Source organism: Penaeus japonicus, unplaced genomic scaffold (assembly GCF_977035675.1).
Source record: "Penaeus japonicus unplaced genomic scaffold, GWHDUDI00000001_assembly GWHDUDI00000008, whole genome shotgun sequence".
In the NCBI taxonomy this organism is placed as follows: Eukaryota; Metazoa; Arthropoda; class Malacostraca; order Decapoda; family Penaeidae; genus Penaeus; species Penaeus japonicus.
In genome coordinates this window covers 1,084,255-1,096,754 of record NW_028234410.1, presented here as the reverse complement: position 1 = coordinate 1,096,754, position 12,500 = coordinate 1,084,255, and the positions used below count along the sequence as shown (strand labels likewise).

At 34.6% G+C, this 12,500-nt stretch overlaps 1 protein-coding gene across 1 annotated transcript in view; it reads right to left on the bottom strand.

The window, feature by feature from the left end:
• LOC122253198 (ribosome biogenesis protein BMS1 homolog) overlaps window positions 1–12,500 on the bottom strand; it is a 27,442-nt gene that overhangs the window by 528 nt on the left and 14,414 nt on the right. Inside the window, exons 9-20 of the mRNA XM_043016069.2 lie at window positions 9,557–9,738; window positions 9,123–9,393; window positions 6,147–6,801; window positions 4,227–4,399; window positions 3,835–4,027; window positions 2,491–2,645; window positions 1,998–2,186; window positions 1,655–1,894; window positions 1,404–1,526; window positions 1,154–1,298; window positions 831–1,006; window positions 56–208 (exon numbers count right to left, since the gene is read on the bottom strand). Of these exons, the coding sequence (XP_042872003.2) occupies window positions 56–208; window positions 831–1,006; window positions 1,154–1,298; window positions 1,404–1,526; window positions 1,655–1,894; window positions 1,998–2,186; window positions 2,491–2,645; window positions 3,835–4,027; window positions 4,227–4,399; window positions 6,147–6,801; window positions 9,123–9,393; window positions 9,557–9,738 (2,655 nt within the window). The remainder of the gene's footprint in view (window positions 1–55; window positions 209–830; window positions 1,007–1,153; window positions 1,299–1,403; window positions 1,527–1,654; window positions 1,895–1,997; window positions 2,187–2,490; window positions 2,646–3,834; window positions 4,028–4,226; window positions 4,400–6,146; window positions 6,802–9,122; window positions 9,394–9,556; window positions 9,739–12,500) is intronic.

Below are 12,500 nucleotides of genomic sequence, written 5' to 3'. Positions count from 1 at the left end.
ACAATGAATAGGGATTGATGAAAACATTTTAGAGTAAGGTAATATGGGTACTAACCTCAACTTCATGTGGATCTTTCACTACAACAACACGCTCAGCCTTTTTGGATTTTGGTGTAACTTTAGGCTTCATATTATATGGTAAATCCTTCTGTAATGCTCTTGGAACCTTAAGTGGAAGTGGAACATAATCTCTGCGTTGGGTGATCGGCTGTTGAAAAGAATTAAGGATATTAATGAAATTTCAGTAAAAACTAGAAAAAATACTTTCTCTTGGTTATGGCATAGAATGATATGTTAAACCTTACTTCTGTTATCTTAACCTTAATCTTTCTGTGACAGAGGTTTTCTCAAGGTCAGATCACTTTTATAATATATTTAAAGCAACTTATTTATTACTTTGATATGATTACTAGTATGAATCACTTTGGTAATACATCAAATATAGGCTCATATATTATATATGTGTCCAGAAAATAACAGAAAACACACACATCTTAAGATGCTCAGCCCACACTGAACAACTTAAGATGTGGCCAGTCTGGGAAGGGTTAATGGGCCTTAATTTCATGAATTTTGCTTATTGGTAATAATTAAATAAACCTTTTACTGATAATATATTGTACAAAAATTTGTAATCCAATGGAACAATTGTAATTTCTATAACACTTTAAACCTGTATAAAATGTGCCATCTACAAATAATACACAAACACTATCAGATGCATCAAAAGAAACATTCAAAAGAAATGGTATGAAACAGCTTTTCTTCTTCCTATCACAGTAAATGATTGGAAAAATAGGAAAGGCAGGTATTAACTAATGAAAACTCACTGTGTACAGATGGTCTGGATTAACCTCATTCTTGATACCCTTTGCCTTCTTAATTTGTGCAACAGTCCTCATTCCTTGCCATTCTGCTTTTTCCTTCGGAGAAAGAAGAAGTGTCCGCATGGCTGAGCAATACTGCGTCAAGACCACTGGAACCCAAGTCTTCAAAATAATTACATCTGTGAAATGGAAAAAAAAAATCTATTGTAAAAATTACACAGATAGACAGCTGACAGACTAAACAGAGAAGCAAGATCTCTTGTTCTTTAAAATATATATAAACATTTATCAAAACAGTAAAAAAAAATCAAATACCACTGCCTTACCACTCATTTTAATAACATCTTCAAAGGTTGCTCTAAAAACTCCCTTATGGCCATGAGCTTTCTTGAGAATTCCACGAATACCTGACTGGGTTTGTATTTTTCCACCCACAAACTTGGCTATTTCAGTTTCTGTGTGAAACATATCCTGCCAGAGTAAAGGAATCATTTTGAACAAGAGTAAAAATTCAGAGTAATATGGTAAATAATATTTTCCAATTCATAGAGTATATAAAAAAAAAATGCCGGTCACCTTGACAAATGCAGTTTTTTGAATAATTTTCTCAGGCGTTCCTAAAAGTCTTAACTTCTTCACTATCTTACAGCTCTGATCAGTCTCCAGTACTACTCCATTGGCAGCAATACGAAATTCAGACTGTTGAATACAAAACATACCATATCTATTAAGCTTGTAAACATAGCAATATTAAAGGAATATCTTAAGGTTAAGTACCATTTAACATATAAAAACTCAAATAAGTTAATGACAAAAGTTTCTCCTACCAATCGGTCAGTGATATTTTGTAGGGCAACAAAGCCTGTACCAATTGTAGTTACAGGACCCCAGAACATGGCTTCAACATGGAGATACTTCCGTGCATACTTCAGAGAGCGCATAACAAAATTATCTTCTCTCTTAGCATAGTACATAAGGGTCTGGAACCGTCTCCATCCAAGGGATAGTATCAAGGGATCCCTATTTTTAAGAATTCTGGGATACCATCGATGAACCTTGATGCGGACCTATTAAATGAACAAACTAATTGGTAATAGCAGTAATAAACCATAAAAATAATAGTTATAAACCATTTATATTCAGTAATAACATACACATTTGTGCACTTACTCTCACAAAACCCATGTTGCTTTCATTTTCCAATAATCCTCCCACAATCACAGGATAGCTGCTATCAAAGTTGGTGATAAATTCACATGGGATCTTTGTGAACTCTAAGCGTACGTACATGCCAGCTCTAAAACCTTCGTACTGGACTCTAGTTTCCTCATCAAGTCCCTCAAACTCATTACGATTCAACTGCAGATGTGTAAATTTTAAAAATTAAATATTGTACCACAGCAATAGAATCAATAATGCAACATTACACAAAAAAATGACCATCAATTTTTTTAACGAGAAACTGAGTGTAGGTGTCAGTAAAATTGTTTTTGTTCATATGAGCTATGTTAAATTAATCAATTAACTCTGGATAGATAAAAAAGAAAACTATATTTATATCTATCTACTAATGTAAATAAAAAATGTTACATCTAGATAAATTTATGAACCAATACTGTCATTAACACTTTCTGGTAATGATTTTACTGAGAGAAAAAATTACCTGAGCTTGCTGACTCATCTCTGCTTTGAGGGTGTCAAAGTGATCCCCTTCCCCTTTGCCATCATATTCAGAATCAAACATCTCCTTGAGACGTCTCTTTTTTTCTAAGAGTTTCTCTCTTTTTGTTTTTTCCTTTTCTACTTCAGGAACGATATCTGAAATTCAAGGTATGCAACAAAAATATTCAGTAATCAAATTCTATACATAGACAGCAGAAGAAGGGCAATAAGGTAATAAAACGAGTAGTATAATCGACTACAATGAAGGGCATAGATGTTGGGGACCAACTGGCATTGTCTTATTCAGCAGTCAGATGGAGCCTCAAATGGTATAAAAAGGTTTTCATGTACCTTATACATATATATGCATATATATATAGTTTATTTTTGCTGACATGCAAATACATGTATATGTTTCAGTCCCTTTTTTATTCCCCACATGATATTCTAAGAACAAGAAGCTCACAAAAGTTTGTAGAATGCACTATGACATTGGTAGAATGAAACAATTACCAATTACCCAACTATTTCTATCATTTCTGAAGAAGAAGAAGAAGAAGAAGAAGAAGAAGAAGAAGAAGAAGAAGAAGAAGAGAAAGAAGAAGAAGAGAAAGAAGAAGAAGAAGAGAAAGAAGAAGAAGAAGAAAAAGAAGAAGAAGAAGAAGAAGAAGAAGAAGAAGAAGAAGAAGAAGAAGAAGAAGAAGAAGAAGAAGAAGAAGAAGAAGAAGAAGAAGAAGAAGAAGAAGAAGAAAACAATGTTATATAGATTCATAGGTATAATCATATCATAAAGAGCTAAAATAGGAATTATTTCATTACATAGACTTGCTACCTGAGTCTAACATATTGGAAGAAAAGGATATTTTCAAACCTCTCCATTTTCCTACAAAATGGAAAACCAATGTCAAACTGCTTCGAGCGATGCTTCCCACACTGCGCAAGCGTAAGATAAATACCACTACGGACCTCCGGGCCATATATGATATTACCGCCACAAGGCTGTATACACTTATTTTGAAAACCCCAACCAATGGGTTAAAGATGAAAATTTTGATTTGCATTTTCTCTAAGAGTTAATATCTACTTTCCTGGAAGGAAGTTGCCAACTCTTCTATTTGGGGAACCATACAATATGCTTATTTAAAGCAGCTCAGACCCAAACTTTACCCATCCACTATATATAGGATGGTTCATTAACATTTTTGGGTTAGAATATTCTATATTGATATGTGAAATAAAAATGTTACAGTCAAAAACATGTCTTTCTAGAACCCTTCAGCACACGAGATCAAGGCAAGAAGGTCTGCCATTACAGCATCACATGTCAAAAACAAACTTCACCTACTTTCATCTACATCCTCTCCTGATTTCCCATCTTTTGTATCTGTTGATGATGCAGTAAACTTTTGTCCAGTTTCTAGATCCTCAAAGTCACCATACAAGTCCTCGTCTTCATCATCAAGCTTCAAAAGTGTCTCTGCATTCTTGTCATCCTTCCATTCACCCGTCATAAAACAATCACGGATGCTTGCCAGGAGCTGCATAAAGATATATTTTACTGTTTAGAAATTTCAACATATAATGACAAGTATAGATACAAGGGCATCTGGGAGTGAAGGGTTGGGGGGGGTCCATTCTCACAGATGACATTTACAGATCAAGGAAAGGGTATCAAACACCATCCATGTAAATCTCTGAAGTATAGTCTATTTATTCTCATGACCCCACTGTGATTACCTCACTTGAACTCCAGTTTCTAAGAATTGGAGGAATGTATCTGCTAGTATCTAATTCATCCATATTTGTGTGACTGGACCTTGTGCTTCTCCCATTCTTTGGTTTAGAGACACGAAGGAAGAGTCCTCCTATGTGGTCCTCCTCTTCTTCTGCTACTTTATTTTCTTCCTTAACTGCAAGAATAAAACATTGAAGTAAAATTTATTTAAATTGCCAAATTTCCATATTACAATATCATATTACATAAGCAAAATTGTAATAACTTTATGCATTCACTTTAAAGTTTCCTCTCCTCAATTCTATCATTAATTAAAAAAAAATAAATAAATAAATAAATAAATTATCCAATTGATACCTCTATAAAAGTAAAATGAAAAACTGGTCAATGGTTATACTAAACTCAACTAATCGCAGACTGGCCCAACAAACATTTTCCCTTAACCCGTTTTTTGGCTCTAAATGGTCGAAATGCCGGGATATTTCAAACGCATAAGCCTAATGCCTCAGGATTCTCATCTGCACTGGCCATAGCTGAGCACTATACGCCCGATCACCCAGCGCACCAGCCAGGAGGATAGCCACGACCAAATATATCGTCCCTGGCGGCTGACCCTGCAACCACTTACTGTGATATCTTGTCACCCATCATTAACAGGTTAAATTCATCACAAAACATTAGTTTAGGCTAGACCTACTTATGCCTTCCAATCCTTGTCCTGGTCACATATTTCCATATTACCAGTAAATGTAAACAAAATCAACCTCACAGAATGTTTATCACCCACCCTTTCCATATGGTTTGCATGATTGCATCTACAATGTAAAGGCATGTAAAAATATTGCCATGTTCAGAGGAGTTATTTCAGTTGAAAAACATTACAGCAATGTTTTTCTAGTGTTATCTTATTGAACTTTGCCTATACTCTTCACTTAAATGTGATAATACCAATGGAAACTGGAAGCAATCTTTTAGTGGGGTATCAAAAAAAATGTTTTATACTAATCATCCCCCCCCCAATGAAAAGAACAATATTAATAATCATACATGTAAATACGAGTATGTACATGTACCTCGTGAGGTGATGTGACGTGATATCACAGATAATCGACAAATTGGAAATAGTATTCCATTAGTAATTTTCTATTTTATTTTATTTCTTGGCTAATCACATTTGATTTTACAAAAGTTCTTTAATTCAGATCTTTTTATTCAACCAATCACAAACAGAAATTACCATGAAGTCATCAATATTGTGTAGTTTTCTGTGACATTTTTTTAAGGTTATATCACATTTATAACATTCAAACACCTAAACTTAAGTCAAAGAAATTATGAAAATTAATTATATTTAAGAACAATCTAGCATTCTATTGTTGAAAATTCAATATGTCACAACTGACGGCGAGAAAATACATGACATCTCAAGACGTCACTCGGGTCTGGGGATATTTTCAGACCACGTGATAGGACATCAATCGGCGCAAATGGGTTAACTTTTAGCTGGCAATCTAGAATCAGTCTTTATCTAAAACTTCTCAGGTAAAGACAATTCAAGACCATCTATTCTTAAGCTTGCATTTTCATATTATTGTTTCCAATAAAAATAGACTTCCACTAAATTTTCTGTCCATTTTCATATTCTTGACAATTAGCCTAGATTTTCTAGCTGAAGTAGCTGATTTACATTCTAGCCCCATTTCATTCACTCATGATGTTTGCCATACATTCAGCACTCTGGAGTTTTCTCCATCAACCAAAAATTTCAAAAATCAAAAATTTAAGATGATATTCTGAAAAAAATAAAAATACTAAGAACAAAAATCTGCAGATATTTCCCAGCTAATTGGATTTTATAACTCTATCATCAACAAAATATTTCATACAAATAGAAAATAAGGAAATTTATAACAAGAACTTACTTTCACCATAAATGTACTTCTTCAGGTATGAGACTGTATTCTGATTTTTGTAAAAACTCTGCGTTGCTTGCTTGAACATCTCACTTCTGTAATTTAGTTTTTCTTCTTCCTCCATCTCCTCCACTTGGCTTCCACCTTCCTCTTTCTTTGGCTCTTTCATCCTTGACTGGGTCTTTGAACATGAGAGATCCGCTTCCTCCTGTTCATTTTCCTCTGCTGCCTCTTCTTCCTCTTCCTCTTCCTCTTCCACTTCCTCCTCTTCTTCCTCCTCCTCCTCCTCCTCCTCCTCCTCCTCCTCCTCCTCCTCCACATTGCCATAAACTTCACTATCCTCACTTTCATTGCCAGATCCATAATCACTACTAGCAAGGCTTGTTTTTGGTCGCTGCTCAGGTGCTGCACTGATCTTCTCCAAGATGCCCTGGAGCTTTGTTGTCATATCAAAGTCTTTGTTTCTCTTTAGGGCCTGTGGTGTTCTTTTATCTTTATCTAATCCTTTATTACCATCTTTAAGATGTAATACTTTTGCTTGTATAGATTCCTTTTCTATCTTAAGGCCTTTAACAATGTCTTGTAAATCATTATCAACATCACAATCATCTGAATCACTGTCTGCACTAATACTTTCAGTCTGTTTCCTACTGAACACAATACTCTGAAATAATTGTATAGTTTTAGTGAAAAGATAAATATACTGCAGGAAAAACACATATTTGCCTTTTTTTAACAAAATCCATATTTGATGCACATATGAAAAACTCTAAATCTGACAGATTCTATTAAATCATGACTATCTAAGATGGATTAATACTGGAAAGTGCTTAAGAGATACATTAATATTATTAATCTTATATCCTAACAGCACAAAAAGTTAATCTTAAGGGTAAATTTCCAGAACAGGTTCGCACCATAAAACCTTTCAAAATTGGTATTGATGGATTCCTTGTGATGTCTACTAACCAAGAACAATATCGCCAAACACAGCCAAAAAGTAAGTATGATAGGAACAGCAAAAAATGCTGATAATCTGTGAGCTTGGGAGTTGTTTACTTGGGTGAAACATATTTACTTCACAGAGCCATTGCTTGGACTGTGCCATGACATCACACAAGCAAGCATAGCATCAGCCTAAAAGCATGTGCATTCAATTTAATTAATAGTCCCCCACCCCCAGTATAAGTGCTATATATCAACTATTCACAACAAAATAATGGTTTAGGTATATTTCTTGAACATTCAAACTTAAGAATCACAAAAAACACAAACACAGTAACATGCACAAAACAGAATTAATAAAATACTGCCACAAAATGAAAGGAAAAACTCGCAACGTTTTAAACTTCTTAAAAGAAAGTTCCTCATCAGGCGTAAGCAATCCAAAAAATGAATAGTAGAAGTAAATTTTGACAAGAATATATACAGAAAGGATGACAGCAGGAAAAAGAGCTGAATCAGGTCACTGAAAGATGGTTAAAGTCAATTAATTTAGGGAAAGCTTTTCCCACTAAAAAGGAAGTAAGATCATCCAACCCCCACTGACCAGCACTCCAAGTTGGGAATCTTATTAATCAAAAGAGATTCAAGCATTTTTCTTTCATAAGCATTAGACGATTTGTGAATTAATTTTACGTTATTCCAATTTAGTTGATGACCGGCATCACGCATGTGAACAAAACAAGCATTTGATTCCCATAAATGCAATGTGAGTACCTCACATCGCGTTTCTGTTCACTTATTCTTTTTTCCAGCTCTCTACCCGTTTTACCTATGTAGAACTTCGGACATTCATTGCAAGGAATAGCATAAATGCCTGAAGACTTGCCAAGAGTAGCGCTGGACGTATTATGTTTAACCAAAGATTTACGCAATGTGTTAGGATAAGTAAACACTATATCGATGTCCACTTTTTTAAATAACTGCCGCTTGTCATCAAGTGACTGATTAAACGGTACCTGTCCTTACGTGTGACTTTAGTTTGAGAATAAAATTTGGATGCATATGAATGCACGTTCTAAGAAAAACTTAGGGTAACCAAGATTTTTAAAAGACTCCATAATGATGCTAAGTTCTCTATCAGTAAACTCATTGATCCTATATGCTCTAAGAAACATAGATGAGGCTCTTGATTTCTTAATGTGTCACACCCGTGTGACACAGCTAAATGCCAAATGACGGGGGCGACACACCAGTTTGACGTTCCCGTTGCAATATTGCAGAGGCCCGGCATAGGGGGTTTCCACTTATCGCCGGCCCGTCGGGATTGGGTTAATGGATATATATATAAGGTGATTTTATGATTTTAAACATAATTACTTATTGACAATATATGTTTACACACAAATTGCATCTCCACCTTTGCCGTGTGCCGCCATTGCAATAGCGGGTGGCAGGTAAAAGTAAACAGGTAAAAGCATTATAACATCTTGTATTGCACCTCACAAAGTCAACTCAATATCATCTTTCATTCAAATCACACATTATGGGAAATACAAAAAAATCACACACGCAATCAAAATACAGTGAGTCAGGCTCATATTCCATCCAGTAGGCTGCGTGTGTCGCATCGCAGCACCCGGCGTCACAACCTAGGCGATATTACTTAGGCCCAGAGTAGGGGGTTGCCAGCTCTCGCCAGGCCCGTCGGCATTGGGTTAAGTACCCAGACTTTTTGTATCTTTATTTTACAATAAACAGAAATATACCATACTATAAATGATTTAATGTAGACATCGGTAGGATACCAACTTTCCATGGGTTATTTATCAATCTGACCCTGCAATTTTCCTAAGATATTTCATATCCTCCCCACTTATCAGGTCAAACATCATCACTATTGTTGGATTGCAATGACTAAATCAACTATAAATGCATTAGGGATCCATCAATAGCAATTTCAATGGGTTTTATAATGCGGACCTGTTATAGACATTTACTACCTACAATTTTTCAATTGTTCTAATAAAATAAAACACTCACCTTTTGTCTCTTCTTTGGTGGAACCATTTCAGTCTCTACATCACTTTCTTCATTTGATTCATCATACTCTTCAATATCTTTTTCCTCCTCCTCCTCCTCCTCCTCCTCCTCCTCATCATCATCATTATCATCATCATCATCATCATCATCATCACTCTCTTCTTCTACTTCTTCCTCTAAATTATCATGGAAAATTACTCGTCTTCTGATTCTCCCTGTACTATCTCTCACAGATTCATATGATGGAAGTCCATTTTCTGAATTCTGGAAGCTATAATCAGAAAAAAATGGTAATAATACATGTTATATAAATTTCATCTTAAGTAACCAAAGGAAATAGTTTTCTCACTTATATCATAATACAAGTTCTACAATGCAATTATGCATTTCAATAAAATTATATGAATCAGTGAATCACTTATTCTTATCCTTACTCTTTCATTTTTATTTCTTCCTCTTCTTCCTCATCTTCCCTTTCACTTCTGTCATAAGAGATGAACTGTGTATTTGAAAAGAGTTTGATCTGGCTTTCAGCTTGTTTCTCATCTGTTGTTTTTTGCAGATTCAGGAGAGGCTTCAGAACATCTTCATCCCCACCATCATCACCATCTTCAGTCTGAAATTACATTATTTTATGTTTATGAGAAATATAGCTAAAAAACATAATTGTATAAAATATTGAAGCCACTCAACTATCAAAAACAATCATCATCTTAAGCACATGAAATAATTCATAATTTATCATACCTAATTGCATAACATTAATTATATAAAAATCATATTATGGAATACCAGTCCACAGTACAATTGAGGGTATAAATGCAACAATCACACATAGCAGTACTGTCAACAAATTCAAATCTGATGAAATATTGTTTATCCTAATAAAAAAAAAGTTGGTAAAGGTATTGAAAAAACAAAAATAATGTCTAGAATTGATATTACAGAAGACCATCACAGACCATAAGAAGTCCAATGTTGCAGTCAACAAACATACAAACTCAATTCTCAAGCAGAGACTGGGGATGGTTGGCCAAAGGAATGCTAGATATTGCTTCAGGACCCACATTCTATTGTATACCCATTAAAGATGGGTATCATGACATACATGACACAGGAGTTTTTGACCTGATGGCAGGCATCATAAAATATATGCACTGGGGCATTTTGGATCTCTGTTTCTTTATTATACTATCAGTAAGACTAAGTGATGCTGTCAACTGAAATCATAATTACTATAATTGCTATAATACTAAGCAAAATGAGTTTCACCTAACATCCAAAACCTAAATGGCACCACTTTCTTCTAGCACCAGCAGGAGAGAAAGCATTGAAAGACATCCATCCATGGTCTCCAGCAAGATGAAGGATGTGTAGGCAGAACAAAAAGAAGGTGACTCAAACCATGCCCAGTGTCTGTGCCAGTACAAATGCCTTTTACTGTGGCACTCACTGCCATAAGCACAGGCTTCCTTCCTCTTCCCTACCTCTTCACATCATTTTCATTGTGGATGGTTATATTTTTTTGTATTATGTTTTTTTTTCCTCCCATAAATCACCAATTCTTCTATCACATTGAGTATAAAGAAGATAGTGATATGATATGGACTACAATTTTAGTCAACTGCAGAATTGATAGAGCCTGTCTATGACACATATAAGTCTCTTAATACAATAAAACACAAAAAAATGACAAAAAAAATGGCTCTTGGTTCACAAGGAGAGACTGAAAGTGTGGGAAAAGTCAAGATATATTGCATGAAGCTGCCTTACTCTGAATTAAAACCCATCCTGGAAAATGAACAAGTAAATCTATCCTTGTTTGCAGTGGGTTAATGATATATATATATATATATATATTATATATATATATATATATATATAATATATATATAATATATATATATATCATTATATATATATATAATATATATTATATATATATATAACAATATATATATATATATATATATTATATATATATATATATATATATATATATATATATATTATATATATATATATATATATATTATATATTTATTATATTATATATATTATATATATATATATATATATATATATATATATATATATATATATATATATATATATATATAATATATATATATATATATAAGGCCTTATCTGCAGCGTCAAAGTCTTGAAATCATTTCACATATGGGCACTGTCGGCGTACAACAGCGAAAGTGTCGTTACGCCGAACAAAACAGCGTCACGCTCACAGAGGGCCAGTGCTCTGTGGGGCCTTTGGAAAAACATTTTTTTTTACAGTTATTTGCTTCTTCTGATGATGGAAAAAAACACTTTTGATCTAAGACATGATAAATAAATATCTTGGTTTGCTTTAAGTAATTCATAGTTGGAAGGAGAATGATATGTTTTAATATCATGCTAACTATAGCATGAAAAAAAATATATATATATATATATATCTATATATATTATATATATATATCTGTATTATATATTATATAAATACATTATATATATATATTATATATATAAATTATATATCATATATACATATTATATATCTATATATATATATATATATATATACATATAAGGCCATTCTGCAGCGTCAAAGTCATGAACTCATATTCACTTCCATGGGCACTGCGCGGGTTACACATCGAAAGTGTGTACGCTCTCACAAAACCATCCTCACGCTCCCAGAGCGGCCACTAGCCTCTGAGTCTCGCAATTAAAAACCATTATATAACCATGAAAAAATGACAACTGTCCCCCCCCCCCCACCCCTCCCCCCCCCACCCCCCCCCCCCCCCCCCCCCCCCCCCCTGGGGCCCCCCCCCCCCCCCCAACCCCCCCCCCCCCCCCCCCCCACCCCCCCCCCCCCCCCACCCCCCCTTGGGGTGTGTGAACCCCCCCCCAACCCCCCCCCACCCCCCCCCCCCCCCCCCCCCCCCCGCCCCCCCCCCCCCCCCCCTAGATGAAAAAAACACTTTTGAGTTCATAAGACATGAAATAAATAAATATCTTGTTTGCTTTAAGTAAATTCATGTTGGAGGTGAATCTGAATCATGTTAATATCATGGCTACTTGAAGCATGGAAAAAAAAATATATTATTTCTTCAAAAAACTAGTTGTGCGATTAGCAAGTCAATAACTTAGAGATCTTATTTGTGCAATATAAAATTCATTCCATGACACATCAATCAAGCAAAATTTATTCTAGGCTTATTCACCTAGGGTTGCTATATACTTTCATGATAATTTCATTGCAACAAAAATTATCTTCTCATATTGTGCGTGTATTTACAGACAAGTTCTTGTTTAAAATGGATATCGCAACAACACACAAACTTCTTTTATTTTGCCAAACCGTATAGGTTA